General features: G+C 52.4%; 1 protein-coding gene across 7 annotated transcripts in view; it reads right to left on the bottom strand.

Annotated features, from left to right (window-relative positions):
- The window catches only part of SZT2 (SZT2 subunit of KICSTOR complex), a 56,584-nt gene that overhangs the window by 3,216 nt on the left and 35,614 nt on the right, over positions 1-17,754 (bottom strand). For all 7 annotated transcript variants that reach the window (XR_011698679.1, XM_071565748.1, XM_071565751.1 and 4 more), the window contains 22 exons: positions 17,256-17,420; positions 16,561-16,645; positions 14,222-14,410; positions 13,903-14,100; positions 13,373-13,542; positions 13,041-13,207; positions 11,937-12,034; positions 10,972-11,104; positions 10,734-10,861; positions 10,311-10,441; positions 9,647-9,829; positions 8,931-9,201; positions 8,660-8,739; positions 8,204-8,329; positions 6,250-6,455; positions 6,035-6,128; positions 4,608-4,688; positions 4,180-4,254; positions 1,913-2,126; positions 1,461-1,644; positions 1,077-1,199; positions 313-814 (listed from right to left, as the gene is read on the bottom strand). Coding sequence is in view for 6 of the 7 variants with exons in the window: in XM_071565748.1 (XP_071421849.1) it covers positions 313-814; positions 1,077-1,199; positions 1,461-1,644; positions 1,913-2,126; positions 4,180-4,254; positions 4,608-4,688; positions 6,035-6,128; positions 6,250-6,455; positions 8,204-8,329; positions 8,660-8,739; positions 8,931-9,201; positions 9,647-9,829; positions 10,311-10,441; positions 10,734-10,861; positions 10,972-11,104; positions 11,937-12,034; positions 13,041-13,207; positions 13,373-13,542; positions 13,903-14,100; positions 14,222-14,410; positions 16,561-16,645; positions 17,256-17,420 (3,603 nt within the window). In the remaining variant the exon portion in view is untranslated. The remainder of the gene's footprint in view (positions 1-312; positions 815-1,076; positions 1,200-1,460; positions 1,645-1,912; positions 2,127-4,179; positions 4,255-4,607; positions 4,689-6,034; positions 6,129-6,249; positions 6,456-8,203; positions 8,330-8,659; positions 8,740-8,930; positions 9,202-9,646; positions 9,830-10,310; positions 10,442-10,733; positions 10,862-10,971; positions 11,105-11,936; positions 12,035-13,040; positions 13,208-13,372; positions 13,543-13,902; positions 14,101-14,221; positions 14,411-16,560; positions 16,646-17,255; positions 17,421-17,754) is intronic.

Below are 17,754 nucleotides of genomic sequence, written 5' to 3'. Positions count from 1 at the left end.
CTCTAGCCATAGCAGCAGCAGCCATGATGCTAACAGCAACCTTCAGACCTTGAATCAGATACATCCCTCCATAGTCCACTCAGACATGCTGACTGGGAGCTATTTGCTCTGCATAGACAGGTCCATACAGTCTCCCCCTTCCCCTGCCAGCTATAGACATAGCTCCCATACCCATAGGAGCTATGTTCCTGCCTCTACTTTCCCACCAGGCAGGAAGAGATGTGCCTTGCAGACCCTTCACCTGTCACCCCACTCTATCCTCTGAGCAGAACAGCAGCTGCTGTGCACTGTGACTCTATCCCTGCTGCTCACCAGCTGGGGGTCGACATCTGCAATGGATTTCCCATGCACGGCATCGAGCAGCTCCTCCAGCTCCACCAGTGAGAGCTTGCCCAGCTTCAGCTTGTCAGATGCCAGAGGCTCCAGAAGGAAGAGGCGCTTCCAGAGATTGTCCCTGCGGCAGTGACACTTGGCCAGCTGCACCATGGTGCTGAGCTGCTTCTGGGCTGAGGCCACCTCAGAGGCCAGCAAGGGGAAGAGTGGTGAGGTGTAGAAGAGCCCTGGCCCCAGTTTGACTTGTGTGCCCCCTGCGTAGAACTCGCTGCTGTCCTCCACATCCTGCCACAGCTCCCGCTCTGCTGGTGGCTGCTGTCCCAGGCTTGTCTCTGGCTCTGCTGCCTCCCAGGCTGCCCGGCCTACCAGAGGCTCCAGCACTTCCCGCTGCAAGCGTGGCAGCTTCTTGAAGCGCCGCATATCAGCTGTGAGCCGGGGAAAGAGCTCCCGCTGGCTGGTCATGATGACGTAGAAACGCAAACTGAGAGAAAGGAGACATCTGTGACCTAGGGAAGGGCTGCTTCCCTCTCAGCAGCACTGCAAAAGAACCACAGGCCTCTCTGTTCCTTCCACAAAGGGTGCTTCTCTGCCCAGACAGACACCACAGTGCCCAGGTCCCTGCAGTGATCCTCCCCAAACACCAACAAACCTGCCTGTGCTGTCCCAGACAGAACCAGTCCCTCCCAGAGCCCTTCTCCCCAGCCAGCCAGGAAGCTTTGGTGTCACAGGTCCCCAGTGCTCACCGGAGCATACGTCTCTCTGCTTCACTCTGCTCCTCAAACGGTGCTGCACTGTGACACACCAGGAGGGACACATCAAAGTCATCATGATGACGAAGACCTTCAGAGTCCTTGTAGGAGCCCGAGCTGGGAGCAAAAGCATAGCAGGGAACCTCACTTTGTTTACCCCAGAGCCCTTGGTAACAACAGAGCCACTGGACATGGGCATTCCACACAGCAGGACTCCTCAGAAATGCTACAGGAAATGTTAAATGCACAAGCGCACCACACCCCTGTTGGCCATCTCTGAAGAGCTGGTCAGAATTGCTGTCTGGCACTGTGTAGAACAGTCAGCTTTACTGCCACCGATCTCCAGCAGCTCCAGGAACTTGGGGCAGATGCACTCACCTGTTCCAAATAGAGACCAGTGCATATTCGTTCTGCTCTGTGCCTGGTGTTCCCTTCTTGCTGTCACTGCCCGTGGCCGGTCGGGCCATGCGCAGGGGTTTCATGTGGTAGGTGTTGGCATGGTCAGCGATGTAGTTGTACAGCTGGTGTGCAGTGATCATGTTGGTGGGCAGAGCCAGCATGCCTAGTGGGAAAACACACTGCTATCACAGGACACACTATGCCTCTTACCTGGGCAGAGCAGTGTCCTACAGACTACTCTGTCCAGGGGACAGAACAATCCCACAAGAGGGCAGCAAGAACTTCTGGAGGTTGGCCCATCGTGTCACCCTCACCCTGTCATCTCCCTGAATACTCCAAAGGTCAGGTTTGTTTGTAAAGCACTTGGGAACCTTTTGCCAAGTTATAGGCTGGCAGTCAATTCCTGATCAATCACAGGTTGAACTACATACCTTGGAAAATGTGGTTACGGCCAAATTTGGGGATATCAGAGTGGTGGGCAATGAAATCCTCCAGGAAGCTGGTGAGATGGTAGCCTTGACGGAGAGTCATGTGGGATCCCAGGAGATACTGGTGGACTATACGCAAGTGGAAGTCATAGCTGAATGAATGCACATGCATGAGGTCTCGCACCTTGTCACACTCCTCCGTGAAGAGCATAGAGAGCTGTGGAGGAACAGGGAGTCAAGGCAGGGATGTCACTGCTCTGCACTGCCTGATCCCCAAGGACACACTGGGGCTGAAGCCCCAGCAAGTTCTGGATCTTCAGGCAAACACCTGAATGTCCCTTGAGAACAGAAGGCAGCACAGGGGCCTACGTGGAGTGGCTGGACCCAGAGAAGGGCAACAATAGCTAATGCCCTGTGCTCAGTAACTAACAGGCACACAGAAATGCTGCAGGGAACCCAGATCCAGCAGTGGCTGCTGTATCACAGTTGTGCCTAGAGAGAATCCTTCCAGCACATGGCCCTTTCTAGCTGTACAGCGTGCTGGTTCTTCACATGGGGGAGCACCAGCCTTCACACACTCACACACACTGCTGGCACACCTGCAGTTACTGTGCCAGGGGACAGCACTGGTGAAGGCCTCAGCCTCACCCACATACCAGGACCCCAGAGTTTTTTAGCTCTCTGACACCTTTGGGCAGCTGACCCAAATCACAATCCCTTGGTTTAAGAGAGGGACAAGCAGGGAAAAAGAGCAGTCAGGAGGCACTGGGAGGAGAACAGGCTGCCCTCGCACTCTGCATCACCTCCACTGCTGCTGCATGAGCCAGAGGGCAAATAGCACAGCCAGGATGAGCCCAGAGAGGAGCCTATAGCCCTGTCCCAGGACAGATGGGTCAAAGAGCAAGAAACAAAAGGTGCTGCCCCCATGCCAGAACCTGCAGCCTACTCCATCCTCCCAAGCTGTGCTGCCCACTGAGGTATGTACTGTTGTAGAAGGCACTGGCATAGGAGGCAAGAGGCAGTTCCTGCAGCCGAGTGCTGGGGCAGGAAGAGTGGAAACACAGCCATGGGAGGGTCAGCTCTGCTCTGGCAGGTCCTGCCATGCTCAGCATGGCAGTGGGAGAGAGGACGTACTGCAGACTCAGAGATGGAGCTGGGTCACATGCAGCTCTTCCTGCAAGCTCTGGCTGTAAGAGTGTCCTGATGGAAAGAGATGCACAGCCAGTGGGAAGAGAGACAAGGCACTGCTCAGCCCTGTTTGTGCATCCAGCCTGTCCTGCACAGACCCAGGGGGGAATAAGGAGAGAGAAGGGGCAGAGGAGCTCAACTGCCCCCACGTGGGAGAACTGTGGGCTGCTCCCAGTGCCTGGGAAGACTGGTTAGGCCCTTGCAGCAAGTCCCACACCTGCTGCTGCCTGCTGCTCCTAGGACCATCCCACTGCAAGACCAGGCAAAATCTTTCCCAAGTCTGCCAGAGAGAGCCTGGATAATCCCTGCAATACCAGATAGCACTGCCCTGTGCATGTGCAGGCTTTCCAGGAAAAAGGCTCAGCAAACCCTCAGACGAAGTCCTGGCAGGCGTTAAGCTTAGGAGAGACACTGTTGGCATATATAAGATGCAGCCTTGCTACAGAGCCACCTTGGAAAGGACAGCATGGTCATGCATGCCTCCTGTCTCAGACAGGCTGGGGCTGGCCAGCCTCAGACAGCCATCCAGTGCTCCGGGAACAGGGAGGAGACACCCTGACACACCAAAAGAGAAGGGAGCAGGCAGACCCACAGTGTTGTAGAGCAAGGCACAGAGGTATAAAGAAACAGGGCTCATGATGTAGAAAGTAATCTCCTCTGGCAAAGTGCAGTCAATCATGTTCACAGATCCCTGTTCCAATTTCACTTCTTTTTTGTTCCAAGGGAAGCAGAGAGCTGCTGGCTTTCCATGCCCTGACTTTCCCTGGAGCAGTCATCTTTGCCAGAATGCCTCTTACTACTCCTCAAGTCTGCTCTGTCTTATTTCACCAAGCTAGGACAAGAGTCATGCTCCTGCCAAACATCCCATCCCCTTTCACCGCACTCCAGATCTGCTTAAGAAGCATGCCATGGAGAGCATGTGGCTGCAGAAGGCTGTGTGCAGTTTTGCTTTTCCATAAAGAGGGAGCAGAACTCCAGAACTTGCTACATCTCAAATTCCCACTCTGTTCCAGAGATTATTGCCTCCCACAAAGTACTCCCTGACTCTAAGGAGCACCAACTATGCCTTGCAAAGCCATTACCTGAGAGTTCACAGACTGGCCCATGGGGATCCGTGAGCACTCCAGTGCATATTGCTTCACACAGAAGTAACAGCCCTGGAGGAGAGAGCACGTGAGTACAGAACAGCCCCTGGACTTCCCAGGGAAGGAGCACAGTCCCTGTGCTTCACCCTCTGGGCTTGCCCCATATTCTCTCTCCTCTCCTGCCTGAACCAAGCCAGATGAGCCAACATGTGGCTAAGCACAGAGTGCCCTAACTGGTGCTGAGCCCTTCAATATCCCTCCTCCGGGTAACTCTTACTACTGCTCTGAGCCCTGCAGAATCATCTCCAGCTGATGCAAAGTCCAGCAGGACCATGGAAGAAGCAGGACAAGAAATGAAGAATCCTTTATCACCTCATAAGACTGTCCTTGCAACCCCAGAGATCATACTTTTTTTTTGTTCTTACCTGGAAGGCCAACTCCATGAGCACAATCCCACCTGGAAGAGCTCTCTGTAGATGGTAGGTGGCAACAGCAGGGCTTGTGCTCTGAGAAGAGAAGGAAAAAGCTAAAGAGGCTCTTTGGCACAGTATGGTGTGAGGCTGCCACAAGGCTCTGTGGCAGAGATGGAAACAGAGGGAGCCTTATCACCTGAGCAACCTCACTAGAGAGAGGAGAGCAGATCTGCCAGAGCTGACAGTGAAAAGAACCCTAACAAACCTAATGAACAGCCTCTGAGAGCACACCAAGCACACTGCTTCCCACCTCCTGCTTGCTCAGGACAGGGTATCTGTAGAGTTTGAGGACACTGTGAGCCAAGGAATGATGCTGTCCACCAGCTGAGGTCTCCCCAGACCATCACATCTGCCTGACAGAGCAGCTATCAGAGACGCATAGTCTAGACTCAAGAGTTTAGCTGCCAGCAAGTTCATTCACTCTTAAGTTGCTCCAGCAGACTGCTCTCTCCTCCTTTTAACTGCAAGGTGTTACCTTACCTACAGTCCTGCACCAACATCAGCAAAAGGCAGGTGCCAATAAAGTGTCAGAAAAGGTAAGTACTATGTGTTCCCATCATCCTTGGGTGATTTCATGAGCCACAGGTGGTTTCTGGCTTCCTAGATACTCCAATGGATTCTTCTTCCAAATACTTGCCTATTCTGTCTTGTAAGCTCATGTTTACAAAACTCATGTAAGCTCTTAGTGTTCACAAAGTCTTTTAATGATGACCACTCTTATGTGCTGCTCAAAGAAACACTCCCTTTAGTTTTGATGCTGGCTCCAAAATCTTTTATTTGATTGGTGTCTAGGTGTTGTGTTGAATAAGACAGCAAAGGGTCAATCCCTTTCCAGGTTACCTGAAATTTGGTAGAGGTCTGACTTGTTCCTTCCAGGTTGTGACTTCTTTAGACATTAGAAACCACAGCTTGCTCTCACAGTAGAGCCATTCCGGGCTTTTCTTCTCTAACCTCTTTCAGTTACTTCAGTGTTCATCTCACTTTATCCTTTTGTCCAGAGTTGCCCTTAACCACAGATGCTGAAGATTCTCTGATAGGTAAACCTTCAGAATCCTACCCAAAGGCAGCTGTCCTGACCCCAGGCCACCCTGTTCTTCTGAGCCCATCCAAGTGGAGGGGTGAGAGATTCGCCCTGGTTCCACCCAGCCCCAGGAAGCGGCTCTGAGGCCTGCAGGAGGACACACAGGAGGGCAAGGAGGTCTCACCTGGCCCAACACACTCAAGATAATGCTGATCTAGACAGACACTTTCAGGTTGTGGTGCTTTTTGTGCCCTCTCACTCCTTTCTGCGTGAATCTGATTCAAAAGTCAGCCAGGAGAACTGCCCCACTCCACAGCCTTTCATCCTAGTTCCAACCCTTTAACAGATATACACTCACCTTTGGACTCCCCTCGGTTTTTGGCTTTGTGTAGGAGAAGGACCCTCTCCCCTCCACACCCATTGCTGCCAGAGCTCGGATCCGGCTTGTGCTACTGGAAATGAGAGCAGAGACAGCCTTGAGCAGAGAGCCAAGATCTCCTGTTGTGCCAAACCAGGGCACAGCTCAGTGTATCAGCTCCTCTCCAACAACAGGGTTCCCAGAATGTCACTGACCTGCGAGTGGTAGGTGACGGTGGCCGCACCTGGACCAGAATGAAGCCCATGCTCTGCAGGTACTGGATGTATTGCTGCAAGAATGCATTGCACATCTCCTGGAGCCAAGGCTCCTCCTTCACCTTGCAGGGCATTGATTCTGCCGAGTCGCAGCTGTGGCTGCGGTCTCTTCCTGAAGCTGTAGAGTCATTTGAGCGGTGGCGCTTCTGAAAGAGAAAATAAGTTCCTAAGGAGACTCACTGTGACTGGCCCCTGCAGATGACATCAGGTGCCCTGGTTGAGCAGAAGGCAGATCTCTCTCTGCCAGAGAGCACTAAGCTGTTTCCCCAAACGCTCCCACTGCACATGGCAAAACACAAGATCCAAGATTTACCAAGCCATGGACTAACCTAACAGCAGTGCAATAGCCTGCAGGAAAAGGTCCTCTGGCAGAAGGGAACATCTGCCCCCAGAGAACAGCTTTCACAAAGTGTTAGTGGCTCATAACTGGTTCCTGCAAAGCTCAACAGAACTTCAGCTCCTATTGCCATGGTGTGAGTCTAATCCCATAATGAATCCTGCTGACTTCAATATTTACTAGCAGTTCAGTGGCACTGAAAAGGAATAGTGTTTCCTTTTAAACATTTTGAATTCTCCTCTAGATGCCCTGAATAGTCCTTTTCTTTATGCTGTGAGAGACTAAAGTTTTTTTACTTCATCTCTCTACTTCAAGCCTGAGGCTCTGCTACATGTTTCTATCTGCCTTTCTGCCTATCTATTCCACCTACCACAAGAGCTGTCTCTTTAGATGGCAGCTCTCCACCTACTCTCTGACCTTCTCTAAGTCTCTCCAGTTCAGTGCCTTTGCCACACAATACTTGGTCTCACACTGTCCAGATGAAGACATAAATACACTAGTATTTTAGAAACTTATTAGAACATTACCCATTACACTAACACCCCTTTCTGATGTACTCTAACCAGGGTCTGCTGTAACCAACTGTTAACAAATTGAAGAAACCCACTTCAATGTCAGAAGATACAATATAGCTTCAATACGGAGATGTCTGCTCTGTACCGGCTCTGCAGTGAGTGTACAATACAGGAGGGTTCAATATTCAAATATTCTCTGTTTTACTGAGAACCAGGTCCCAGCTTCCACAATAGCTTTCATTTCACAGGCTACTCAGATACCTCTTGAGTTCCTTGCAGTCTTTTTATGCTCTGACCAATCTGAGCAGCCCTATTGCACTGCAAAGCTTGGTGTCTCATGTAACAATAAATGATCTGGAGATACAGAACTCAATACACCACCTTGAAACCCCTGCTGCCAGGCTCTTCAAATTCAATAACCAATTTTCATTTTGCTCTGTTCCAAAAACAAAGTGAAGTTTTCATTCTGTGATGATACTTTCCCTTTCATTCCTGAGTGCTCAATTTCGGTAGCAACCTCTGCTTAAAGACCCTGTCAGAATCCTTTTGATATTTTGATAAATTACAGCAGCCTGTCCTTCCCTTCTGACACATATACAGACCATGAACAGCCGATATGGGATCTGCACTGCTTAGAGTCTGTCAGGTTGCAACCTGCTCAGGATTTAGCTGGTTTGCTTTCAATTGTGCCAGCTATTTGCTGGGTCCAGGAAAGGTTTACCAGGTCTGGCTGCTGAATGCATAAGGAAAGTTTTGCTTTTGCAACAGATTAGTACCAGACAGCACTCTCTGATAGTTTTGCTAGACTCAGCCCTGAATTCCATGGGTAGAAAAGGAAATCAGTCTTCCCCAGGGAAGGTGTGGCTGCAGGAAAAAGGCTTTAAGAACATAAGGATTTTCTCAGTCTTCATCTTACAGGGTAAAAATTCATCCTGTAATACAGGGGTGAGGTCAGAACAGCCCTGTCTTGTGAAAAGATTGCAAAGCCATCCTTTGTCCCAGTGAACAAAGCTCAGCCCCACTGGTGCTTGCTGACACTCACCTTCCCCTCTGCCTTTCCCAGCTGGTCTGTCTGGATTTGCTGCCGGAAGGCTGGGTCAAAGAGCAAAGGCGTGGCACAGTAGTGAACCAGGCGGGAGGACTGCTTCAGGGTCTCCAGGTCTGCCAGCTGCAAGGTATGAGAGGAGCACGGTTACAGCACACACCCCTCATCACTGCTGCCCAAATGGAGATCAAGTGGGGGAATGCCCTGCACTTTACAGCCCTTCCAGGGCTGGGCAGTGAGGCCCATGCCCAAGTGTGATGTCAGAGCTCAGAAACCGGAAAAATTCAAGGAGAAAGCTCCACTGCCAAGCACTGCCAGAACTGCTCCACTGCCAAGCACCATCCCCAACACACACCCTGCTTGGAGTTCCAATGCTCCCCTTTGCCATAGGGAAGCTGGTGCTCCCAGTGTGCTGTAAGAAGGCCCAGTTGCCCCTGCCCAAGCTACACTCACACTGATAGGCATGTTTGACTGCGCCGATCTCTGCTGCCAGGTAACAAATAGATTTTCAATCTTCATCTGTTTCTCCAGTTCTGGAGGAAAGAGAAGTCACAAGTGCATCAAGCCACAGCCACAAGTACTGCCACTCTCTTTCACTCCCACAATAACCCATTCCCTCACAGAATAGTCCCCTCTCAAAACTCTTGTTTGTCTCTTTCTGAGCTCCTTTTCCAGAAGCGAGATGATTAAGTAGGTTCCTGTGATATCCACCTCCTTGTTTTACCTTTCCTCTCCATGCTCTTGATTTCCAGGAACTGAGCCCCATGCCAAGCCACAGGGTCAAAAGGTCCCATGTCAGGCCCGTGGGGTATGCGCTTGATGGTGGTAACATCCCGCAGAGCTTCATCAAAGGGCACCACGTCAGGATGGAAATGCAGGGATGGCAGGCTGCGGGCTGAGCTGCTCAGTCGGCCTTGCTCCTTGCTAGGTGGAGGACATGGGCTTCGGATCAGTGCGTCCACTTCCAAAGTGGAGTTCAGGAAAGGATTTGGCTCCTAAGCAAGCAGACACAGCCATGAAAGCCTCCTTACTGACAGCCTTGGAGCAAGAAACCACAAGAACAGAGTAAACCCAATTTTGGCTATCTGCAGGCATCTCTGTTAGCCTTCCCCACTTCTCACCAGTCCCAAGAAGAGCAGGCCTGGCACCAGCATGGCCCTAAGGTGTACTGGGAAGCCCATTCCCCAGCCTCCTTCACCCTAAATAATTCAGTCACAAGTAAATGCTGCCAGCAACAGGATGTGGCTGGCTGTCTGTCTCCAAGAGTAAACAGCAACAGCTTGACTGGACATTGTCACAGTGAGACATGTGACTGCCTAGGGATGCCCTACCAACCAGCACACAAAAGCACTCAAGTGCCTGTAACCTTCCTCAGACTCCCAAACTGCCAAGGCCCCTCCTGAAGAAGAAAGGACTATAGTGCCCTGCAGGGTGCCCTACCTGCTTGCTGTCCTCATGCCATGGTGTGTCCATGAAGCAGTGGTGGTGGAAGAGTCCCAGCTTCTGGCTGAGCAGGCAGTGCACAATGTGGGACCTGGCATTCTGCCACTGCAGCAGGCGAGTCAGAGAGCAGTTCAGGTTGGCCCCCAGGTCAGGGGACCAGTTGTAAGTGTAGAGCGTAATCTGGAAAAAAAAGGAGGGGAAGGATGGCTAAAGGATGTGCAGAGAGGGCCTGCATGGTGGCACAGGCTGCCCCAAGTGTTCTGGGTTGCACTTGCTGCAGTTGATGCCAGTTTCAGATGACAAGACTGGGACAGGGAGAGTGGCAACAGCTCAATTACAGCCCTCTGTTAACACCCACAGCAGTGGTGGTGGTACTTGCACTGGCAGCACAAGTGCCTGGCCTGATAGGGACAGGGAAGGGCAGTTACAGCCCACAACAGGGCAGCAGCTGCAGTCAAAGACAGTGAGGGGCTGCTGGCCGTGGCACTTCCTAGAGTGCTGCAGGGAACCTGCAGCTCTGCTTGTGGCCCAGAGACATCCTGCACAGCTGCTTTGGAAGACTCCTGCCTATGGAAGGCTGGTTGCCTGCAGAAACACGCTTCCTTCCCCGGGCCACTTGGGAACAGCCTTTCAGGAGACATCGCACAGGCATCATTGCTACCTTTTTGTCAATGATCTCCATGAAGAGGAACCTTTGCCGGGGCACCAGGTCTCGACCAGCAAGGCTGGGATCACAGCCTTTCTCTGCTGAGCTGAATTCCATGGCCTCAAAGCGCTGGAGCCCTTTGTGAGCTGCAAGAAGCCACAGTTATGACCCTCAAGACCAGTTCATCCTGCTTTCACATTCCACACGTCACTAAGGTGGCACAACATGATGTTTTGCCACAGTGCTGCTCAACTTATCTTGAAAGAAGCTGTTACAAGCAAATTTGAGAATAAGGTTTCAGGAGGCAAAACCAGACAACCCACTGCTCACCTCTGGGCACAAGCAGTCTGTCCTAGTAAGGAGGGGAACCCTGTTTGAAAATGTCCCTCCCCAAGAGCCTCCAGCACACAGTCCTGGGGACAATGGCCAGCCACTCACCCTGTTCTGTGCTGCACCGCCACTGCTGGAAGTTGCGTCCCAGCAGGATGAAGTGCCTGATGGTTGCGGGGCGAGGGGTGGCACTCTGGCCGGGCTTGTAGGGCAGAAAGGCTGTGCCCCGATGGTAGCTGTAAAGAAGAGCCCCAGAGGTGGCTGACAAGTAGAGTCATGGCTGGGGAAGCACAGCTAATCAACATTTGCTGCTGCCAAACAGCTGCCTGTGAATTGCATAACTCACCGGATCTGCTCAAACACCTTGACAGTGGTGTCACTTGCCAGGGCAGTGACCAGGTTCACCACTTCCACTAGGATGGAGGTCAGAAGGAAACGGGATACCATCTCCAATGAGCACTGCTGCACTGACGGGCACCCTGCATGGAAGAAGTACTGTAGGACTAGATGCCAAGCTGCCCCATAGCCATGACCTGCCCACATGAGCAACGGAGAAGGCTAAGATCCTGAGGCAGGCAGAGCTAGAGCACAAGAACCTTACATGGAGGAGAAGACGAAGGCTGAAATAACCCCCGGTTTCATGCTCTAGCCCAAAGCAGGCCCTTGATCAAACTCCCCATATGCTCTGAGCACAGCGCTTTATTCCCACACTTATTCCTTGTTCCCTAGCTTACTCCGCATCACAGAGAGAAAGAGGAGAGCTCTACCTTGCCAGCAGGAGGGTGAGAGGATGTACAAACACCGAAGTGAGACGTAATCAGAAAGCAGCAACTAGGGCAGCCACCCAAACCCAAATCCCTCTACAAGAAGGGTGTCCCTCCTCATCTCCCTCCCTGCAAGAGTAAGTGTCTCCCATGCAACTTTACAGTCCTAGAACATTTTGCTGAGGTTCATCTGGGAACTAAATCACAACCACAGCAGGTTGTTAGAGTCCAGGTCTCTCCAAAGCTGCTGCAGCCAAGTCCGGCAAGCCCAAGACTGAGAGCATGGCAGACATAACCACAGAACTTAGCGGGTTTGCTCAGATGCACAGACATATGCCAGGACTCCTGCCACAGCTTTCTAATGCTGATGCTGGCCTGAAGATGCATGGGACTCTGGTGAGGTTTGGGGAGAAGACAGTGTGTGTAACTAGGTAGATATGAGCAAGGGATGAAGACGGATGGTGTCATATGAGGACTTATCCTGACAGCTCTGGGTAGAAAGGCCCACTCCCAGGCCACCCGGAGGAGCTGAGTCTGAGACACATACCCAGGTGGTTCATGAATGCCATCCACCGCTGGCAGGTTTGATTGAAGAGCGGGTGCATGGTACCTACATCCCCTTCTTCCAACTGGCAGGTTCGGCGCCTGGGAAGAGGGAAGGGAAGCACAGTTATACAGTCAACAGTATGCATGGCCAGACTTTGCAAACGAAGATTTGGGAAGGGCTCTTCCCCACATGGGTGTGCCCTTCCAGCCTGCGCAGTGGATTTTTTAGGTGAGGCACAGCGTGCGCAGAACTGGCCCCACCGTTTCAGTCCTGAGGTTCATCTGCCACGGCCGAGCGAGCTTGGACAGGTGACAGTGAAGTCCTCGGGACTGCCTACAGCACCCAGTACTAACCAGGGCTGACCCTGCTGAGCATCTGAGATCTGACGGGATGGGATGGCAGGGAGGCATTTAACTGCCAGAGGACAGTCCCCACTAAGACTCGAACTCAGGTCCTTGGGATTCAGAGTCCAGAGTGCTCTCCTGTATATCATGGGACTGCCAGTCAACACTAGGAAGGCACAAAGTGTAACAGCCCCCTCCAAGCTCCAGAACAGAGCCTCAGGAGCCTCCTTTTTGGGTTGATGCAATCCTTGAGCTGAGTCACTCTTGGTCAGTAGCCATATGGGTGTCAGGTGTTGCACAGGGCCCCCAAGAGCAGAGAAGGGATCTCTGGCAGTGAGAACCAGCTGTGCTCCCAGCAGCACTCCAGCAATAAGGGCTGAGGCTTTGTGTGTGGAAGACGCCTCTCCTAAACTGTGTAAGGTAGAAACTACAGGGAAAAGGAATGTGGTCCAGAGCTGAGTCACTCTTGGTCAGTAGCCATATGGGTGTCAGGTGTTGCACAGGACCCCCAAGAGCAGAGAAGGGATCTCTGGCAGTGAGAACCAGCTGTGCTCCCAGCAGCACTCCAGCAATAAGGGCTGAGGCTTTGTGTGTGGAAGACGCCTCTCCTAAACTGTGTAGGGTAGAAACTACAGGGAAAAGGAGTGTGGTCCAGAGGGTTGAGACACATATAGAGCCAGCAGGATGTCAGGCTGTGGAGTCATGTACAGAAGAGGGGGGAAACAACGTCCTGGCTGCCCAGCCTGCAGGCTGTGCTTGCCTCTGTGCCTGTTCCAGTTCAGCTGTGGCTGTGGCCCGATCCTGGCTCAGGTGCTGCTTGACATTCTCAGTCTTGTGCCTCCTCCTCGTGCGAGCCTCTTCTGGCCTCTCCAGCACAATATCATCAGTAGTCTTGGGGCTGCCCAGCTCTGAGGACTCTGTCTTGCTCTAGGCAAGAAAGGGTACATTAATGCTATGCACATATACATCCTAGCCAGTGCCCTGATCTCAAAGTCCCTTCTGCCAGCCTGGCTTCCACCTCCAGCCTGATCAATCCTCTCTATTCCTCCTGCCCTGGCACACTGTGAAGACTTATAGGCCCTGCAACATTACCAGCATGTCCCAGAAGCTGCGGCGTCCCAGCTTGCTTGTGGGTGTCACTGGCTCTCCAGAGCTGGGCGAAGGGGAAGAGGTGAAGTGCAAGGGTGGAGGACAGCTCCTGCCAGGCCCACCACTAGCCAGGGCCAGGCCCTTGGTCTCTGACATGGTCCTCCTTAGGCCTCCTGAGGAGACAAAGCAAATCAGACTCCACAGAGCCTCCCACTGCAAAGGTGCTTGTGTCCTCATGTATCCCACTGCATCTGGCCAGAGCCTGACTGGAGAGAAGGGAGAGGGAGCCCTCAGTAACATCCAGCAAAGTGGATTTAGTCTTGGGGAGCAGATTATACTTCTCACAACACTAATGTTTATGATGCTTCTTCCCCAAGACATCACACAGCACAGCTTGCAGAGGAGAGAGCAGCTTCTTCCCTCCTAGCCTGGCCCAACCTGATTCCCTCCAGCACAGACAAGCTTCTGCAATCCAGGCAGAAGAGGTAAGGCTGGATGGAGGCTCAAGGTGGCCATCCTGGCTGGGCTCTCACCTGCAGAACTCAGGTCCTCCAGGTCTGTAGCACTCAGGGGGCAGGCAGCTTCTATGCAGAGCGGGGCTGGCAGCACAAGGAATTCCATGACAGCATCACAGAGAGCGTGACGCAGAGCCCCACGCAGCTTTTCTGACAGCTGCAGCAGGCTGATGTTGCCCTTCTCCCAGATATCCAGGCGCACCAGCACACAGGGTTCTGCGGAGAAAGGACAGTCCTGCATAATTCTGCAACCCTGCCTTCACCAGCCCTCCTAGGTGCCCCAGGGGAAGTGGAGGAAGCAGGCAATCAGTGGCTGATGGCTTGTTTCCCTGCCTACCTGAAGGCACAGTGTCAGCCTCTGGCTGGTGCCTGCTTACTGCAGTGAGGCTTTCGAAGTCAGTGTCCTGCAGTGGGCCCATGATGGGTGAGGAAGAAAGCAGCTTCAGAGGGTCAGGCCTCTCCCCATGTGGCAGCAAGGTGGGACTGCCGTGCTCATCCACAAATGTCAGTGCAATGCACGCGATTCCTGCAAGGCAGAGCCCGAGACAGCCTCTGTCAGCCCAGCACCAAATACATCCCTACAATGCCTGCCTACAGCCTTGACATCCCACAGCTGGGATCATCATGCCACCTGAAGCTGCACGGTGTCACATGGCAGGCAGGGCCCACAGGAGGGGAAGCAGCCAGGGAAGCAGAGGCTAGCTGTGCCTGTGGGGAGCCAGGGTAAGAAGCACAGTGTTTGGCAGTGTCCTCACCATTCTGTGAGCCCTGGGCCACACAGGAGAAGCCCTGCTACAGACCAGAGCAGAAACAAGAGCTGACTCCCCATGGCCCAGCTCAATGGCCAGAGCACCAGGGAAGCAGCAGCACAGAAACAGTTGTGAGTCCAAATCTCACGCTATAACCCTGGATGTTCCCACTCCCTTTCAAAACCCCTTGACTAAGCCAGCATTCAGGTGACTGAGTGGCAAAGCTGCCCCAAAGCTGCCAAAGGGTGATATACCCAGATGTACACAACTTCAGCCCCATAGCACTGCTGAGCCCACACTCTGTCCTTCTCCACCCCTCAAGGATGAGAGTTCAGCTGCCACAGAGAAACCAAAGTTCCCCCCTGTTCCCACTAGATCCACAGCACCACACTGGGAACAGGTGCCCTCCCTGCACAGACACAAACCCAGCCCCAGCAGGCTGTGTCCAGGGCTAATCAGCAGCAGCACAACGACCCAGTCTCCATCATTCCTAGTGAGGCATAAGTTCTGCAGCAACCTTTACTTCAAGACATAGCAGATGCAAGAGAGAGCACACTAGGATGGAGAGAGATGTTCACAAAGGAGAGAGGTAGGCATTCAAGTCAGAGAACTGCTCATGTGCACACACACCAAGGAAAGGAAACTACACTTTTGAGCAACTCTCCACTTGAAAATTACAAAAGTTGCCTTGTCTCAGAGGTGCTCTGCAACAGCATCTCCCAGGCAGGCACAGGAACCAATCTTTATCCAGCAAACAATGGTGAAGTTCATAATTTCCCAACTATCACAGGTAGAGGGGACCAGAATTTACTCAGCCTCATTTTCCTTCAGGGCAGGGCAGGGAGCATCACACACCGTCTTCCACCTGACACAGCCTCTCACTGCAGCAGGGCAGCTCTCCAGAACATGGTGTCAACACAGAGGTATCAAGAGCAGGAAATGTGCCCCATATGACAGTGAATATGAGCTCTACCAACAAGACTTTTTTCTTTAAAAAATAAAGGGCACAAACTCCTCAACAGTCTGGCTTGGCAGTCACTCCCCAGTCCATCAAAATGGCTGAATGATCATGTGGTAATTACAGACCACAATGTAGCTAACGGGGCAACACAGATCCTCAGCAGCTGGGAAAGGCAGAGCTGTCACCTCAGGGCAGCAGGTTCTGTTTGCTCAATTATCCAGTCAGCAAGAAATAGAAGGCTCAGCTAGATGAACACACACACACACACAAACACACAGAGGAGTAAAGAGCTGAAGCCACAACACAAGGAAAATGAGAACAGCAGGGACCAGAGGGGCCAAGGAGCTGCATGGGAAAAAGGGAGCCCGAGTAATACTTGGAGCCACAGGTGCTACCTTGGAAGTGAGAGAGTGGAAAGAGGTGCTGCACAAGGTCCGACATGGTACCTACATAACAGAAGAACATTGAAACAGTGCACGAGGGGCACAGGACACACAACGGCCAGGTGACAGACCACATGGCCTGGACAAAACACAACATGACAGCCTGCTGCAGGACGGGCCCTATCTTGTCCCTCCTCCAGCAGTCCAGAGAAAGGACCAAGGACACTGCCACACAGCCTACACTCAGTTACAGGCAGCCAGCTTTCCCTTTGCAGCAAGGTTCCTACAACAACTGTCCCTGCTCCCTGTCCCCTCCAGCCCCACAGAATCTCTGGGCCCCACACTGAGGTCTCATTGTGCCTTGCTCCATAGCTACTCCAACCTAGAGCTGCTTCCTGCAGCAACAGGTAAAGCTTAGCAAGTTGCTCTGTGGGAGGCCTTAGTTTGCTCACCACCTTCTAGCCAACAGAGGAGCACGCAACCAGAGCATTGGATCTCCTCAGTCACTCTTAACTCTCCAGCATGGGAAGTGGCTCCCTAGTGCACACCCCCATATCCTGTTTCAAAGAGTTGAGCACAATACCTTTTCCACCAGTGCCTTGGCCACCCGGCTTGTTGTACAGATAGAGATCCTGGTCAGGGATGCTTCCATTGTGGTTGAAGTAGTGCTAATGAGAACAAGGAAGAATACTGACAGAGATTAGAGAACTTGCCTTAACTGGAAGCAGAGGCCCATATGTGTACAGAGCTCATCCCCAGAACTGTAGCTAGCAAATTGAGATCTACTTGAAACGCTTGCCAACACAATCTCAGCCACTATTGAGCTGAAGGAACCCCTTACAGCTCTATGCAGTTATGTGGCATGACATATCTGGCCTCATGCTCTGTCTTTGCTATGGCCATGCTGAGGGTTGGGTAGCTGCTGCCAAACGTTTATTAATCCTGTGTTTCAGGCTTTGGATCTGAGGGAACCATGCAAGGAATCTAGCTCAGCTTTGAAGGGGAATCTTCTCCCGTGCTCCTGGGAGATGACTATGGGCATGAGCTTTATGATTGTTGCTTTTTGCACAAGAAGTGATCACTTGTGTGAAAGTAAGGCCTGTCCCGGCTAATTAAAATGCAGTCAGTCCAGGAAAACTCCCAGGCTTCAGGATTTAGTGTCAGTTTCTCCCTAACCCTACATGGCAGGGAACATGGTGTCTGTGTTGCCCCAAAGAATGCCCCTGGAAACAGGTAGAAGCTGGGCGGACTGCTGTCCTGACTCTCAGACCTCCTCACCTTGAAGTGGTGTTCCACATTGCTGTCCGTGTACTTGGGGGTGTGCAGGAAGATGAGCAGGTTCTGGCGCAGGTAATAGGCCACGGCGTGCAGCCACGACAGGGCGGAGGGCGGCAGCGTGAACTGCAGGATCTCTGTGGGTGGTGTCCCAGGGGGCTGGATAAACTGCACAGAGAAGGTTTTAAAACCCAGCTGGATGCCCTGGGACTCTAATACTGATACAAATTATGCCAACTGGCTCTGCAAAGGCAGAGTGTGGGGAGACAGAACCCATAGACAGTGCCCTGAGGCAGCTCATAAAATATCCTGAGTTGGAAGATATAGGCAAACATTCCAGGGGTACTCACAAGGAAGCCCTGCCATGCTGCAAACCCAGCAAAGGGAATCTCCCACCTACCCTGGCAGCCACACAGTATATAACCTTAATGAACAGTATAAAACCTTAATGAAGCTGACCAAGCACTGGAGCACAGAACAGGATGCAGCAAACTGCCCTGGT

Source organism: Pithys albifrons, chromosome 10 (assembly GCF_047495875.1).
Source record: "Pithys albifrons albifrons isolate INPA30051 chromosome 10, PitAlb_v1, whole genome shotgun sequence".
Classification (NCBI taxonomy): domain Eukaryota; kingdom Metazoa; phylum Chordata; class Aves; order Passeriformes; family Thamnophilidae; genus Pithys; species Pithys albifrons.
Note: the sequence above shows the minus strand (reverse complement) of the source record. Positions and strands in the feature narration are given on the sequence as shown.